Below are 18,868 nucleotides of genomic sequence, written 5' to 3' on the forward strand. Positions count from 1 at the left end.
CAGGCTTTTTTAGTGGTTAAGCAGAGATAAGAGTCTTACATACTGTCCTGCCCAGGATGGCTTCAAACTGTGATCCTCAGATCTGAGCCTTCTGAGTAGCTAGGATTATCTGTCTGTATGAGTCACTGTATGAGTCTAACTGGCAAAGTTATACATATGTGATGTACACTATATTATTTTGGAATATGCATACATTATTCAATGGCTACATCAAACTAACATGCATTAATAAATGTATTTTTTCCTTTTCTGTGGCAGGAACACCAAATGAACTCTTTGCAATTTTCTTAAATATGATTGTATACCATATGGTTCAATACCTCTCTCAAGTTTATTATTACTCACTGAAACTTGTTTTCTCTGACAAGCATCTTCTTAAAATTTTAAATAAATTTTAAAGTTCTTAGAATATAGATTTTACATTTCTTTTATTTCCTTTGTTAAGTATTACTCCTAAGTATTTCATTCTTTTGATGATAATGTTAATCAAAATGTTTCTCTAATTTCATTTGTAGATTGTTCATTAATAGTATCTAGAAATACAATTAATTTTGTAAATTTATCTTTTATCTTGTAACCCTAATAAACAATTTATTAGCTTTAATCATTTCTATAATGGATTCCTTAAGATTTTCTCCAACGCATACTATGTAAGCTATAAACAGAGTTAGTTCTTCCTTCCTAATATGACTGTCTTTTGTTTCCTTTGTTTGCAAATTATGATGCAAGAAATTGCCTAATTTGGCTGAATCTCCAACGTAATGTTGACAAAAGTACCAAGTATAGATTAAGTCACCTTTTCCCTGGTTTTAGGAAGAAAGCATCTAGTTTTTTGAGATAGTTAGGATGTTAACTAGAGTTTGTTCTCAGAGATACCTTTTAATATATACTGTTTATAATCTTCAATCATTTCAATTCTAGTTAACCTAAAATTCATTTCTGTGTTGTTTGCAAATGCATTAAGTGTAACTTTCCCAAAACTTACAAAAACATTATTTTAAAGATACATATTTTGTTTAAAAGGAAATCTCTATTAAATATCAACTATGTGTCAGGACTGGCTCTCAACTCTGGAGTAACATAGTAAAGAATACTGACAAAAATGCTTTGGGCTGGGAAAGTGGCTCAGTGGTAAAATGCTTGCCTCGCAAGCATGAGGCTCTGGGTTTGATTCTTCAGCACCACATAAACAGAAAAGGCCAGCAGTAATACTGGCTCAAGAGGTAGAGCACTAGCCTTGAGCCGAAGAGCACAAGTAGAGCACCCAGGCCCAGAGTTCATGCCCCACAACCAACAACAACAACAAAAAATTCTTGTCCACATGGAGTGTACATTCTGATGTGGAAATACAGACTAAGCAAATTATACCAAATGGTAAAAGGTAAAAAGTGTTACAGAGAAAAATAATGAGCAAATAAGAGAAATCAGAGTAGAAAGAAGAAGTTCAGTTTTAAGTAGGATCTACTGGGTAAGGTCTTACTGATAAGGGGTTGTTTGTACAAAAAGATGAAGGAGAGAAGGAAGGACAGTACTCATGAGGATCAAGTCATACCTCCATTACAAGCTGTTTTCCTCTAACCATTTACATTTATGGGAGCCTGGGATAATAAAACTCAGATTTTTTTATAACTAGAAGAAACCACAAAAATTAGCACTACTTTTTCTGTGAATGAGATAGCTTAAGTTAGAAAGCCTAAGAGAAACCATAGGACCTATGTTATTTGCAATAACTAGTATATGTCTGCGACAAGCAGAAAAGGTCAAAAGCTATGTACATATGACCAGATAAGATGATATTAAGCGAAATGAATCCCAAGATAGGGACACAAGTGGTTTTTTCTTTCTTGCTTTTGTTCCTAACGTATTTATAATGTACTATGTGATTTTTTGTTTCTTTGTATGTTCCCCACACACACATGGTATAACCCTGTTTTCACTCTATTTGATGTCAGTGCCCTGCATTTTGTATATACACTTCTCTAGCTTGGGGAGGGAAAGGGAAAAAACAAAATGCATAAATAGGGATACAGGTTGACCCATTGTAAAAATGAGATGTACAAGACACTATGTTTAAAAACGAACTTTACAATTTATGTGGGAGGGGGCAAAGGGGGACGGAAGGGAGGGTAGGGGAAAAACAAAAGAGGAGGTAACAATGCTTGATAGGAAATGTACTCATTACCTTGTTCATGAAACCATAACCCCTCTGTACCTCATTTTTACAATAAAAACATATATCTATATCTATCTATCTATCTCTATATATGAGAAAGCCTAAGAGAAAAGCAAGGCAGAGAAAAGTAGGACAGAAATCTTAGCAACTGCTGCATACTGGACATTGAATCTGCAGGTATGGTTTTGAGAGGCATGAAATAATAATGACATTGTGATGAAAAAAAACACCTCAAGAATCAAAATTTACTATAGTATTAATCTGAGCACTTAAGAAGAACACACCAACTCTGCTGTCTATAGAAACCTCGGTTTCAGTAGCTCATGAATTCCTCAGCCTTAGAAAAGGTACCCCTGTTGGATTAAAACAAACAAAACAAACAAACAAAAGAACACCTGAAAGGAAGCAGATGGCATAGCTGGTGTGTGCCTTCACAAACTAAATCTCTCTGCAAAACACCTCACAGTCTCCTTCCAGTATTGCTCTGACCTTATCTAGTCTGAGTTTTATATCATAAAAAAATCACATATTTTCAGATATAACTTTTTGTTGGAAAGCAATAATGTAACTTGAAATAACAAAAAATATTGATAAATTTAACTCAAAGGACACATATGAGTCAGTGGAACTAAGAAAATACAGTGTAACAACTGTCTACTAATGAGCTTCCTAGCTCAGCATCATGAACTTTACTTCCTAACTTATAACTATGGGTTCCTCTCAAAGTGAGATGGTCAATAGTTCACCAAGAAACACAGATATTATAGGGTTGGGAGGGGGTTTCAGTAGGGTCAAAGGTAGCCCTGAATCCTTTCACATTTTAACTTTGACCAAAATAAAGGCTATACAGCTCCCAGACCATATTTAAAAATTTCTTAAAATCTCGATTGAAACAGTGATGAGCAGGGGAGAGGGGTGGGGAGTTATAGTTACCATATTTTAAAACTTTTAACCCCCAACATAGAGAAGAGTAGCTGACATTTTAGACAACTGGACTAAAAAAGAAAGAAACTATTACAAGACAAACTCAAACCTTTAAGACACAAAAATAAGCCAACATAGGATAACATGTGTTTTGTAAATATAATCAGAAGTGCATGTGAATATGGAGGGTGTGCATGTGTATATGTGAGAGAGAGAGATATTTGTGTGAATGTGTATATATCAATGAATGTGGCAGATACAGAAATTAGGCAGTTAATAGCCAGTTTGATCAATAATGTAGCCACAATATATGAGGTTATATTAATTTATATACTCTAGAAAATTATTGGTATCTGAAGTTCCAGCATACCAATATAAGAAATAGATAATAAACTTACTGGAGAATCTACCTACTGTGTTGGTCATACACAACAAGTATAAGATTTGATTCTTAGCTATGTTGGAGTGTTTGTAAAAATGTATTGTTGAGCACAATATTAAAATTGAATCTTTTATTCTACTTATAAGTTTAATGTACGTAATGAATTTTTCAATACAAGTTAATATATTTCTAAAAGATCTTTGATAGTTCACATTATATTCACTTATTCCTTATATCCATCAAAACAAGAAAAAAATCTACAAAAAGAGGAAGATATTAATGCTTTTAAAAATATGAATGCATCTAAAAACATGCCATAATATGTATCTGTTCAATTTCTACATTTAATATGTTTGTGTGTTAATCAAGGTTCCCATTTCTGTGAAAAATGTAATACCTGGGGTAATACAAAAAATACTTATAAAAGAAGAAATGCTTATTTTCGCTCCTATTTCAGAGTTCTCAGTCCCTTATCACTTGGCCCTGCTGCTTTGTTCTTGTGATGACATGTTGTGGTGTGGTGAGAGCATGCAGTACAAAGTCTGTTCACATCATGGCAGCAATGAAGTAAAGGAAAAGACAGGTAAGAGCTAAGTCCCAGTATTTCTTTCAATGCTACATCCCCAATGCCTATCTTCTAAATGTCCCTTACTCATACCTATATGAGCGACTCATACCTGTAATCCTAATAACTCAGGAGTCTAAGAGTTGAGAATCATGGTTTGATGCCAGCCTGGGTAAGAAAGTTCATGTGATTCTTATCTTCAATTGACCACCAAAAAGCCAGAAATGGACATGTGACTCAAATGATACAGCACCAGCCTGAGCAATAAAAGCTAAAGGACAGTACCCAGTCTCTGTATTCAAGCCCTGGTACTGGTACACACACACACACACACACACACACACACACACACGCACGCACGCATGCACACACACACACTTACTTTTTTAAAAATAAGGATTCCACCCTCTCCCAGTGGCACTACAGGCTGGGGATCACACTTTCTACTCATGAGTCTTTACAGGACATTCAAAATCCAAACTATAGAAGCAGCTCATTTTTGGCATGCCCAAATGAATTCAATATTTAAAATAGTATATATTTTACATAAATTAAGGAAGATGTTACTAAATATTAATCTACTCTCTGTAAAACTAACATAAATTGTTCCAGTAGAGAAATGTGCACCTATGCTTCTGAATGCCCATTTTAATCAAAATGCCAATGTAAACAATATTCCTTTTTATTACTAATAGAGATATGAAAAGAATTTCAGTAACATGTCTTCACAAAATTAGTGACTAGCCTGAAATCTAATCAGTGTAATAGTTACCGAGCTAGGGAACTCCATATTCTACCTTTGGCCAGTGGAAAAATGCCACCACAGGAAGTTGAACTTGGCAACAAAAAACTCTTCTGTGATTCACTGAGATGGTTCAGATTACAAAAGGACATTACTTCAACTTCTAATAGTGTCTCGGCACATGTTCCATTATTCAGATAAAAAGAATATGGCATTTCCTGCCTGTGTGGTAACCAAATCATGGCTACACATAAAAGCCAAGTTATTAATCAGCTCTGGGACGTGATGTTTATGAGTTGATAGAAAGCATCTAAGGAAATAAGAGACAGCGGAATGAGCTAGGAGTGAGAACGGTCTGTCCTTAGTTCTAGTAGTATTTGTGAGGCTTGAATCAGCACTATAAAACTGGGATTTTCTATTTCTAATACAATGTACCTACTTCTCCCATCTCTTTCGGTGATAATAATGATTCCCCTGTCTTTTTCTGAAGGACAGAATATATGAATCAGGGGGAAAGAGAGGGTCATCGCATATTAATAATTAATATTTGTTTTTCACACTGCTTAGAAATTTAAAAAAAACATTAGCAGCCCTCTAAAATAGATACCATGATACCATTTCACAGCTAGTAAAGCTGAGACCAGCTGGGTGCTGGTGGCTCGTGTCTGTGATCCTAGCTACTCAGGAGGCTGAGATCTGAGGATCACGGTTCAAAGCCAGCCTTGGCAGGAAAGTCTATGAGAGTTATGTCTAATTAACCACTAAAAATTGAAAAATGGACCTATGGCTCCAGGGGTAAAGAGCCAGTCTTGAGCAAAAAAATCTAAGAGATAGTGGACAGGTCCTGAATTCAATCGTCTGAATTGGCACACACACACACACACACACACACACGTGCACATACACACACATGCACACACACACATACACACATACTGAGGCCAGAGAAATTAGTAAAGTCACAGTGGGAAAAAAAAGTGGCAGACAAAGCTCTTGAACCCAAATCTTCAACTTCAAAATCCATAACATATGAACCTGCAAGAACATACCCAGTAAGAAGTTTCTAGATTCTAAAAATTAATAATATAAACACCAAGCTACTTACCCCTTAATCCCCTCAGACTCTCCCAAATCCATAGCACAAGTCAACCTCACACCATCCTTGAGTGACAAGGAACAAAAGGAATCTATATATAAACATAAAGTAAATCTAAACTGCCTGAAAAAAAGGTATTACCTATATCTAAAGTGGAGTGTGAGGATGCAGGTTAACCTGAAGATTGCTCTCAGAAGAATCTAAGGGGTCTGGAGGCAGCAGCAGTGCAATATTCATTAGTTGACCCAGGGTAGGACAGTCACTTAGGTTGATCCATCATTCTAGAGATCCAGATATAGGTTTTCATTCATTACTGCATAGGGGATGTCTTGAGCTTGTCTTTGATGTTTGAACTGAGGACATGATTCACTTAGCCTGAAAAAGGCTCCTCCAAGGATCCAGTCACTTACTCCCTGGAGTTTCAGTCATTTTAAAAACCTACCTAAGCTCTCTCAACTTGATTTTCATTCACAAATGAATCCTACTCTGTGACATAAAAATATATTTTTATGTCAAAGGCTCTCATGAGGCCTCTGGGCCATTCTACACATAATTGACCATCATGAGAGCCTGAATATAGATGTGGAAATCTGTAGAAAACTGCCCAGAATATCCCTCATAAGATAGTGTTGTCTGTGGTTATCAACACGTATGTGTACACATGCACACACGCACGTACCACATACCAAATTCCAGATATAAAGGCTGTGTTACTAATCACCAAAAATGAGCAAAATAATGCATTTTAGTAACTGAGAAAGTTCGTGACAGTACACTTCACTCTATTCAAGTACAAGAAATAAAAACATTTAAAATTTCTCCCTTTTCCCCAAGAGTTGTGAAAAGGTACTGTATTAGGGGTAGAAAAGAAGCTAGAAATAGATATTTGATTCTGGCTCCATACTGGTTCCCATTGAAATCAGGTTTATGTACAATATGCTACACTTTTAAGGCAATTGTACTTGTGTTTTTATCACATCTTTGAGCCTTCCAGGGTTCAGATGATATAATCTATCAAGTTTTCACTTTAATTTCAAGTCTCTGATCCTGTGTCGTAGTAGCTCTTGCCCTGTCTCTTTCTCTCTCTCCTCTCTTTCTTCTTGCTCATAAAATTAATCCTCTCAGTGTCAGATGTCAGTGGCTTACACCTGTAATCCTAGTTACTCAGCAAGCTGAGATCTGAGGACTATGGTTCAAAGATAGCTTTGCCAATAAAACCCATAACTCTTATCTCTAATTAACCACCAAAAAGCTGGAAGGTGATCTGTGGCACAAGTAATAAAGTGCTAGCCTCAAACACAAAAGCTCAAGGACAGCATTCAGGCCCTGAGTTCAAGCTCTAGGACACACACACACACACACACACACACACACACACACACACACACACACACCTTTTTCCTGTGAATGTTTTCAGTACATCCTAGCACAAGCTCTAGGACACGGACACACACACACACACACACACACACACACACACACACACACACACACACACCTTCAGATAATTTTTCCTGTGAATGTTTTCAGTACATCCTAGCACAAGCTCTAGGACACACACACACACACACACACACACACACACACACACACACACACACCTTCAGATAATTTTTCCTGTGAATGTTTTCAGTACATCCTAGCACTGTCTCAGGTACCTGTCCCTAAGAATATCTCAAAAAAGTATGACAATTACTACTCATAGTTACTTCTTAGATACTGGGCCTAGCCTATCATTATATATTCTATCATTTCATTCTCAGAACTTAGGATGGTCACAGACATTTATGAGCTTGTACAGGGTCATGAGCAGACAGTTAGGGTCACTGCACTTTAGAAAGGTCATTGAAGTTGGGGTGCATCTGTGTTCTCAAGCTGTTTAACTAGCCCCTGGCATGGTTTATAAATATTTGTGCATGGATGAGATGAAAGGGCTGAGCAGAAATTACAGCAGCATCCATCTGCCTCCAAGTCAGGTCTTGACGGCTGAGCTTATCCAACACATACAAAGTTGGAAAAGAAATAATTAGCACATATATACCACATTTTCTTGATCCATTCATCTACTGAGGGGCATCTGGGTTGGTTCCATATCTTAGCTATGGTAAATAATGCTGCAATAAACATAGTAGTGCTGGTAGCTTTAGTATGGTCTTGTTTGTGATCATTTGGGTAAATGCCCAAAAGTGGGATTGCTGGGTCATAGAGGAACTCTATGTGGAGTCTTTTGAGGAACCTCCATATTGCTTTCCAAAATGGTCAAACAAGTTTACACTTCCACCAACAATGCAGTAGGGTTCCCTTCTTTCCACATCCCCTCCAGCATCTGTTGTTGTTAGATTTCTTGATGATATCCATTCTAACTGGGGTGAGGTAGTATCTCAATGTTGTTTTGATTTACATTTCTTTTATGGCTAGAGAGGTTGAGCATTTCTTCATGTATGTGTTGGCCATTCTTATTTCCTCTTCAGAGAAGTTTCTCTGTAAGTCTTTAGCCCACCTACTTATTGGACAATTGTTTCTTTGAGGATTTGTTGTTGGGGGGATTTAATTTTTTTAGTTCCAAGTATATTTTAGATATGAGACCTTTGTCCATTATATAGCTAGTAAAGATCTTCTCCCAATCTGTGGGCTTTCTATTGATCTTGCTAGCTATGTCCTTTGCCATGCAGAAGCACTGCAGCTTCATGCAATCTCATTTGTCCAACCTTTCTTTAATTTGTTATGTTTCTGTGTGTCTATTCAGAAAATTTCGGCCTATGCCAAGGAGACCTAGGGTTTCTCAAGAAAATGTGATACACACACACACACACAATGGAATTCTATGCCTCCATCTGAAAGAATGACATTGCCCCATTTGTTAAAAAATTATATTAAGTGAAGTAAGCCAAGCCCAAAGAAACATAGATCCCATGGTTTCCCTTATTTGCAATAACTAGTATATATCTGAGTCAAGCAGAAAAGGTCAGATAAGATGATGTTAAGCAAAATGAACCCCAAGATAGGGACACAAGTGCTTTTTTCTTTCTTGCTATTGTTTCTAACGCATTTATAAGGTACCACATGATTTTTTTGTTGCTTTGTCTGTCCCTTCCCCATGGTATAACCCCTGTTTTCACTGTATTTGATGTTGGTATAATTTGTGAAGGGGAAGGGAAAAAACAGATTGTTTAAATAGGGATACAGGTTGACTCACTGCAACAATGAGATATACAAGACGCTATATTGAAAAACAAACTTCACAATTTAGGCGGAGGTGAAGGGTGGGGGGAGAGTGTAGTTGAGGAGGTGGGAGGGAAGGGAGGGTAGGGTAAAAACAAAGGAGGAGGCAACAATGCTTGATAAGAAATGTACTCATTACCTTGCTCATGTCATTGTAACCCCTCTGTACAGTATTTTCACAATAAAAACTTATTTAAAAAGAGAAATAATTAGCACAGTAAAAATTCTAAAACATAGCAGCTTCTCTAAGGGCTAGGTCCATCTATGTAATATGAACCTATACAGATTGCTTAAGTTACGGCTTGCAAAACCTGCCCTGTGTACTTTATTTCCCTCAGTTCAACACTGTGGAGAGCAGGACCTCTCTTGTAGTGCTTTTGTAGATTGCAAATGATGCAGAGATCACCTCTCTTGACCATTGTGTCTGGTCCAGAGTGGAAACTGAATAAAGTTCACCTATATCTTCCTGTATGACACAGGCTTATATGGAAAGAAAGATGCTAATTTGACATGGATTCTAAAAATATAGAGATTTTCTTCATGGTGCTTTCACAGAGATTCACTCTTTTGATCTTTATAACAATCTGAGGATAAAGGCCAAGCATTTGGGCAGGGAGGAGAGTGAAATGAAGATGGAGTGTTAATTGATAAATATAATCATGGCCACTCAAGTCTCTCTCTCTCTGGAATCAGCTCTGCCAGATGGTTTGGATATGGCTTGAATGTGTCTCCCAAGACTCTAGAAGCTTCTGCTGAATGTTGATTAGCAAAGGACTGTCCCTTCCTGGCTCAGAACATGCAGGCTTGAGTGTAATACCAGCACAAGGCTGAGTCAAAGGTCATTTCCTGACCTTGGAAATGGCCAGCAAGTCCAGAGTACCTGCATATCCAATGTATTCTAGTCACATTAGAATCTTAATTTCAGCATTAAGAGGAAAATCCACTGCTGGGTCTGGTGGCACATGCATGTAATCTTACCTACTCAAGAGGCTCAAGAGGTGAGGATCGCAGTTCAAAGCCAGCCGAGGCAGGAAAGTCTGTGAGACTTTTATCTCCAATAAACTACCAGAAAGCTGTAAGCAAAGCTCTGGCTCAAGTGCTAGAGCTCTTGCACTGAGAAAAAACAACACACAAAAAAAAAAAAAACAATTCAAGGACAGTACCTAGAACCTGAGTTCAAGAAAGAAAAGGAAAGAAGAAAAGAAGGAGAAGGAAAGAAGGAAAGAAAAGAAGAAGGAGAAGGAGAAGGAAAGGAGAAGAAGGAGAAGGAGAAGAAGTAGTAGAAGGAGAAGGAGGAGAAGGAGAAGGAGAAGGAGAAGAGGAGGAGGAGGAGGAGGAGGAGGTGGTAGGAGGGGGAGGAGGAAGAGGAAGAGGAAAAAGGAAGGAAGGAAAGAGAAAAGAAAATTTATTCATACATTTGTAAAGTACACAAAAATAGTCTTTAGAAACTCCCCTTATATAGTGAAAGAACTAGTGTAAAAAAGCCATAAGCATCTTAGAAAGAATGAAAAGAATCAAAAGGGCATTTACTGGTCCTTGCTCTCCTCCATGTAATGTTGTAGTGAGAGAGTGCCAAGGCTCAGCCTTAGCTCTTGGCACTACCTTAAATCTCACCAGCAAAACTACAGAGCACTAGCTGAAGACAGAAGGTAAATATTTAAGTTTCTAGGCAATAATAAAAATTACACTTATCATCTTTAAAATAAAATATATTCCAATTTAATCATCTTCCCATAGTAACTGATTTATTCTATAGTGGAAAAATAAAATATTCCAAAGCTATTTATAACAATTTATAATCCTACATGAAAGGGCTGAATCCTATGCAGAAGTGATACTGAAATATCACAGTGCTCTGAAAACAAAAGTTGATGTAGCCCAGCAGCCATGCTTGGGTAGAATTGTGTGGAAGTAGAATCTTTTTTGACTCAGTAGTAGGGCTTGAGCTCAGGGCCTTATGCTCTTGCTCAGCTGTCTTATTCAAGGCTAGCACTCTACCATATGAACCATGCTTCTAGTCCAGTGTTTTTCTGGTTAGTTGGAGATGGTATCTCACAGACTTTTCTGCTTAGCCGGGCTTTAAACTATGATCCTCAGATCTCAACCTTCTGAGTAGCCAGGATTATAGGCAAGAGCCACCAGCCCCCAACCTTGGAAGTAGAAGCTTAAAACCATTAGAATATCATTTCTTTGGAAATTGAAATGAAAATGGTAACAGTAGCATCTGCATCTTAAAATATTTCAGTTGAAAATACAGATTAATTTTATATGTGCCAAGGAGTACAAGACTCAAGTAACCTGACTCTAGCATTTTTTTTTGAATTTTTTTATTGTGGACTCTAGCATTTACTACTTGCCTTTAAGCAAGTTACCCAAACCTCTTCAGACCACCTTTGTATTCCCTTCCAGAAAATAAACATAATTGATAAAACTTGCTGCATAGACATAGTTGCATGGAATAAATAATGTTATCCATATATGTATATGTATACATCTATCTATCTATGAGTGTGTGTGTGTGAGTGCCCTCTTAGTGTTTTACACTTAGTAAACACACAGTATGTGTTAGCAACTGTGTTATGGTCATTATTACTATTGCAGGGATTCATTCTCACACCTAGTCAGCTGCATTCCTGGAAACATAAAGTACTATCATCTTCATAAATCATCATTCTTTCCTATGATACATAATTAGGTTATTTTTTCCATTTATGTTTTATATCCTATTAAGAGGTCGAGGAAACGTCAAAGCAAATCCCTATTTCCTAGTTATTTGATCCTTACACGACATTGACACCAAGAGAGATAAGAGAGAGATTGCCCTCACTTTATATAGAGTTTAGGGAGGTAACTGATTTGCCCAAAGTCACACAACTAGTCACAGATGGTGACAGGATTCAGGGCCACACTGTTGAGCTCCTCCTTCAGAGTTTTTCCTACCACTACAGGCTTTTTCAAAATAGCAACTTTCTAAGATTTAATTTCAAGCAAGATATGTGACCCTATGTGAATTAGCAGGAAGACCATGAACTAGAAGAGTGTCCTGTGACACAGGTCCACAATTTGGTAGATATACACACAACATTAACATGGGATTGATTGACAATAGTGTGGTAATGATATCCTTATCAAACACAGGAGTGATTACTGTGAGATTTGTAATACTTATGGTCCACTCGCAGATTTCCCACTCCCAGTGCCTTTTCTTTAACCTATGCCCCTCCATTTGCCTCTAGAGCCCACTCTGAAGACATTTCTAATACAAGCACAAGCTGCTTTCCTTTCTTCCTTTCTCTCTTCATTTCTTCCTTCTCACCTTCCTTCTTCTCTCCCCCTTATCATCCTCATCCCTCTTTCTTTCTTTCTCCTTTTCTTTCCTTTCTGTCTTTCTGTTTTTCTTTTTGCCAGTCCTAGGGTTTGAACTCAGGGCCTGGGCACTGACCCTGATCTTCTTGTGCACAAAGCTAGCACTCTATCACCTGAGCCACAGTGCTACTTTTGGTTTTCTCTGATTATGTGGTACTAAGGAATCAAACCTAGGGCTTCATGCATGCTAGGCAAGCAGTCTACTACTAAGACACATTCCCCCTACCTCCTCTTCCTTTTTAAATCAAGCCTTAATTTATCTTCTCCTGATGTTTTGCCATTGCTCAAGCTGATCACCAACAGGGAATGAAATAGCTTTCCTCTCAACTCCAAATGGAAAAATTCAACTTTTCTTTTAAAATCTGGTAGAAAGCCATTTCTCCCATGAAAGGCAACTCAAACATGTTACCCCACCAGCCAAAATAATTGTTGTAGCCCAAATCTATTAAACAACTCATTCTAACTTCTTTGTCTTTCTTTCTTTCTTTCTCTCTTCCTTCCTTCCTTCCTTCCTTCCTTCCTTCCTTTCTTTCTTTCTTTCTTTCTTTCTTTCTTTCTTTCTTTCTTTCTTTCTTTCTTTCTTTCTTTCTTTCTTTCTTTCTTTCTTCCTTTCTCTCTTTTGTCAGTCATGGGGCCTAAACTCTGGGCCTGGGCCTGTTCCTCAGCTTTTCAGCTCAAGGCTAGCACTCTACCATTTGAACCACAGCACTACTTCTGGCTTTTTCTGCTTATGTGGTGCTGGGGCCTCATGCATGCAAGGCAAGCACTCTACTACTGAGCCACCTTCCCAGCCCTCATTCTAACTTCTATAATTCCTTCTTGTCCTCTCAAATCTATATGTATTTCTGGGTCCTAGTTTGGGTCTTTACATTTCCCCAGACACATGCACAGCAGAGCACCATGAACAGAGCTGGTGGTTAGTGATGATATGCATGTGTGAGTAATCAAAGGACAGTCCTTTGGCATGTGTTTGGGACTTCATCACTATTGTGTAAGATACAATGAGCAAATTGCTGTGGAGCATCGGGGTAGTTTTCTAAATGATCTTGTTACATAAATGATGAGGTTAGGGTGGATCTCAATGGTAGGACACCTGCCTAACATAAGTGTGTACAAGGTCCTGCCTGTGATCCCCAGTACTGTAAAGTAAGTCAACAGATAACACTGAAAAGATAATTCAGACTATAAAACTTCAACAGATAAGAAATTAAAACTATTGCTAAATATTTTTTGGATAAATGTCTTAAACACTCCATTTCACTCTTCATGCATAGGGAGAGATTTAAAAAAGAAGAACAACAACAAAAATCTCAAAGTAAATCTTAAAATATAAAAATATAAGCCAGGTACTGGTGGCTGACACCTATAATCCTAACTAGATTAATAGCTATGCTGAGATCTGAGGATCAAGGTTCAAAGCCAGCCTGGGCAGGAAAGGTCCATGAGACTATGTCCAATTAACTTCCTAAGAAAGCCGAAAATGAAACTGTGGCTCAGGTGGTAAAACAGTAGTCTTGAGAAAAAAAAGTGTAAGGGCAATGCCCAGGCCCTGAGTTTAAACCTCATCACCAACACAAAAATAAATTATTAATTAAAATTTAAAAAGTAAAAATCTAATAGAACAAGGAAACATGTTGAAATTGTTTTGGGCATGGAGGAAGGGAACATGATGGAGGAGGTAAGAATGACTGGAATATATTGTGAGCATGTGAAAATTTAACAATGAAATCCCCTGTATATAAAAATGCTAATAAAGCTGGGCACCTGTGGCTCATGCCTGTAATCCTAACTAGTTAGGAGGCTGAGATCTGAGGATCACAGTTCAAAGCCAGCCCAGGCAGGAAAGTCTGTGAGACTCTCATCTCCATAAACCACCAGAAAACCAGAAGTAGCACTGTGGCTCAAGCGATAGAGCTACTCACCTTGAGCTGAAGAGCTCAGAGACCGTGCCTAGAGTTCAAGCCACACTACTGGAAAAAAATGCTAATAAAAAAGTGGCAAGATAATAAGATACAAATTGATGTTCAGAGAGTAAGAAGGGTCAATTGACAAAAAAAAGTATTGTGAGGAGTTTTTAAAAGTTCAATCTTACTCTATTGTAACAGAGCACCCCCTACATCTGAATCAATATCTGTTGATTACTATTGTTTATGAACTGAGATGAAGAAGTCTTGGGAAAGAACACAGTAGAGGATCCAACATTGCATAATTCGTACTGGCAGTGGTTTAGAAAAAGGAAAAATACTGATGACAAAACACAAATGGAATTGGCACTATGTGATATTGCTTCTCTGATCATAAAATGTGTCATGAGAGGAACAGATACCATGAACTAGCCTTATTCAATCCTGAATGCCAAGAGCTAAGTGGGCCACAGTTAGAAATCAGTGCTTTGACCACACCACTGGGGAACTCTGTGGCCAACACCTAGGTTCAACCAAGACACACTCTCTCTCTCTCCGTGTGTGTGTGTGTGTGTGTGTGTGTGTGTGTGTGTGTGTGTGTGCTATTCGTTTATTTATTTAGATCCAGGATCTCATTATGTGGTTCAGGCTGGCCTCAAACTTGAGATCCTCATCCCTCAGCCTCCCAAGTGCTGAGATTACAGGAATGAGCCACCAGTTCTAGCTCAAGTTGAATTGAACTCTATTTTTTTCCACACGGAATTATCCATCTATTCTTTACCTTTTTTTTACCAGTAATTAAGAAGTGGACACTCAAAACAATTCAATTCCTACATGGCTCAGCATTGCACCACAGCCACCAAGCCCTGATATCAAAATGGCATATCTGGAGGAACACAGACAAACTGTGTAGCTAGAATAAGGGCATATATGGCATCACCATGCTAGTCCTGAGGAAAGGTGTTTCTAAAAAATATTGGGATTCATGGTGAACAAATCTAGAAGGCTCTGTTGTGGGTTCCCCTCTGAAAGTTGCACAGCACACACTACGGGCAATAAGGAGCACCACAGTAAGGTCTCTGTCACACTTGGTTCAACTCAGAAGGTCCAAATACATTCGACTAAGAACTTTATTCTACTAACTCCTTTGACTATTGATACCTAGCTTGGGAAACGCTTGAATCTACCCTACATATAATATCTCTGTGACTTTCAATCCAGTTAAAAGCAATGCTTGTTTGGGCTGTCCAAAAATCATTGCTTAAGGGAAGACTTAAACTAGAAATGGGAAGTTACAGAATTCTGACAATCAAGTTAGGATCTGGAAATTTTACCTTGAGAGAGAGAGAGAGAGTATATTACTAAAGAAAATCATACTTTAAGCACAATTATTATGGCTAATTGTTCATACCAGCATGTTCTTTATAGAAATGATTTACTGCCATGGATCCCATAAAACAAATTTATGTCCTTTTATGTGCAATAGGAAGCAGAGAATCAAGTGATTATCCAAATAGTTCAAATCAATCTCTCTTCCTACAACAATCCAACACATGCTATTCATTTTGAGATCATTCAATTGTACTAGGTTTGAATGTGGAACTAGAAAAAGTGAGAGCACAGGCCATCTGAAAAGTGATCATTGTTCTATGCTGTTTAAGTATATTATATTAATAAATTTGGCCTTTAAGAAGATATAATCATTGACTGTCTTTAATACCAGTAAGGAAATGTCTAGAATACTACATGACTGAAAATTCTTGAATATCAAAGAATTTATTTTCCCATGTTCCTAGTTATCTCATTCACTATGGAAGACTGTAGCACTAAGTTGTACTATAAGTATACATACCAAAGAATCCTGTTATACATCTAAAATAAAATCCATACATTTTCTTTTTAAATCACAAGCATCCCCAGTAATCCAAGTGAAATCCATTCACCTTTATAAAGGGAAAAAATCCTGATATATTAGAACTGACCTATACTTCATATTATCAACATTTTAACATAATACTTTAAGATATATGCCAACATATACAATGATAAAATTTAAAGTGGGATGTCATTTTTTTTAAAAACTGGAATGTCATATTTTAGTTTTTTTAATTCAAAACCATAAAAACATTAATATGCAAAATCTTTCTAAAACACGATTGGTAGGTGTCACATTCTGAATTAAAGAAAACATATTGCAGAATTTCCTCCTTCTAAGATCTAGGGGCACCAGTAGGTATTAATACACTCGTGAAACACCCGGATGTTAGACTGAACTTTCCGTTCACTCACTCCATTGCAATTTAATGGTCAAAAGGATCATGTTTTCAAGCAGCCCTCATGGCGGTACCTTACCAGTGTAGATGCTGGCATTGGAAGCTGGGATGCCAAACTGTGACTCGATGAACTTGGGAATGAAGGTAATGAAAGCAGTGACAATGGCACTCTCAGCTGTGTATGACAAACTCACAAAAAGGAATGTCATGTTGCTTAAGATCCTGACAGCTGCTCTTGGTAGGTCTACAAAAATGACAAAAATGACAAATGAATGTTATAAACAATGGATGGGAAACAAAATAAAACTGAATTGTCTTTGAAATGAACTGTGGAAAAATAGCCATTTGACAGTCTTTGCCGCAGGACAATAACAACGGAAAGATCAATTAGACACCATTTCCCTTATGAGAATTGGTTATGTTGGCTTTTTTTTAAGTTTTCAACCAAGGTAAGGAAGAAATAATGTGTCTAAGAACATACCTATTTACAAATAGCCGTATAGTACCTCAATTTAGCCTCCTACTTCAAAAACTTGTTTAAAATAAATGCTTTGCATTTTTCACAGTAGAACACATTTTCTTTTTCTTTTTTTTTTGCCAGTCCTGGGATTTGAACTCAGGGCCTGGGCACTGTCCCTCAGCTCTTCAGCTCAAGGCTAGCACTCTACCACTTGAGCCACAGTGCCACTTCTGGCTTTTTCTGCCTATGTGGTACTGAGGAATCAAACTCAGGGCCTCATGCATGCAAGGCAAGCACTCTACCACTGAGCCACCTTCCCAGCCCCTAGAACACATTTTCTGTTTAGATCTTGATTAGAATACATTTTCTGTTAACACCCTCAAAGTCTACTAAGTGGGTAAAATTTCTGCATACAACTCTAAGTTATGGGTTCCAACCCATCCAACTACCACTTTCCTGAGAAGATCATTTCCGAGTTGACATGTTCTCTCCCCATATTGCAGGTACCCATAGCAGAGGAACAAGGACATGATGGAGATCTCATCTTCCAGAAAGTACTAGCTGAAGAAGCTGAAGTGGATGAAGCTGTAAGGCTAGACCATTCCAGGTACTTTGGATTTATTATGGAACAAAGATCCATGATTGCCCACTGGGAAAGAGAGACTAGAGTTGGCTCTGCAAGTTGCTGTCTAGTGCATGCTGGCCTATTCCTCAGGAAAGAACAAAAAGTCTATTCCTTTATTTCACAGAGCTTGCCACAGATGAATGTACAAGTATTTTTTTGCAGCATTATTCATCATTACATGTAATTTGTATGTAATCATATATAAGTAAAAATCAAACCAAAACTGTATTTATATGTGGTCAACTTAATACTTCTCACCACATATTTAACATGACACAGATTGAGAAAAAGAGGGATAAAAGAAAGTTCTTTGAGGCTGGAAAGGTGGCTCAATGGTAGAGTGCTTGCCTCATATGCATGAGGCCCTGGGTTCAATTCCTCAGCACCACATAAGCAAAAAAAGTCAGAAGTGGTGCTGTGGCTCCAGTGGTAGAGCTCTAGCCTTGAGGAAGAGCTGAGGGACAGCACCCAGGCTCAGAGTTCAAGCCCCATGACCAACAAAAAAAGGAAGTTCTTTGGTATTTTTGCAAGTTTATAAGGCACATTCATGTAATCCCCATATCTCCATGGGAAAAATAAGGTTCTCCAGTTTTCTTACTAGTCATCCCAAAATATAATTAAATCCTTAGACTCCAACATAACAAAGTCATTTCATTACTATTAACCAACAAGTTTTACTATAAATTATAGCTTCCTATTCACCAAAATCTGACGATCAGAAAGTAAGATTATTTGCTATTATAATTTTAAATTGTAATCAAATTGAATGTTCTATATCTTAATTAAAAATTTAAGGTTGAACCTTTAACTATTTTGAGAGAAAAGATGAACGTTTTATTTTTAACATAAACATAATCAAAGCACTTTCATAAAGTCTCCAATAATTTTCTTTTCTTATAAACAGTAAACTAAAATGTCATATACAAAAAATTAAAGTTAGTGTTAAGAGTGCATATCAACATTTAAAGATTCAAATTCAGTTCACTTGGTATACCAAAAGCCAATGAGTTGAGTTTAAAACATCTGGAAGAAATTGAAAGTAAAAAATTATATTCATGATGACACTCTGTGTGTGTGTGTGTGTATATATACATATATATATATATGAACATTTAAATCATACCAGTCCTATCAAA

General features: G+C 37.4%; 1 protein-coding gene across 2 annotated transcripts in view; it reads right to left on the minus strand.

Moving 5' to 3' along the window:
• Positions 1 to 18,868, minus strand: part of Slco5a1 (solute carrier organic anion transporter family, member 5A1) — a 119,711-nt gene that overhangs the window by 26,095 nt on the left and 74,748 nt on the right. Inside the window, exon 4 of one of the 2 annotated variants that reach the window (XM_013028433.1) lies at positions 16,727 to 16,891. The exons of the other annotated variant lie outside the window; for it this stretch is intronic. Coding sequence (XP_012883887.1) covers positions 16,727 to 16,891 — 165 coding nt within the window. The remainder of the gene's footprint in view (positions 1 to 16,726; positions 16,892 to 18,868) is intronic. 2 annotated transcript variants of the gene reach the window in all.

The sequence above is a fragment of the Dipodomys ordii genome, unplaced genomic scaffold (genome assembly GCF_000151885.1).
Source record: "Dipodomys ordii isolate 6190 unplaced genomic scaffold, Dord_2.0 Scaffold109, whole genome shotgun sequence".
In the NCBI taxonomy this organism is placed as follows: Eukaryota; Metazoa; Chordata; class Mammalia; order Rodentia; family Heteromyidae; genus Dipodomys; species Dipodomys ordii.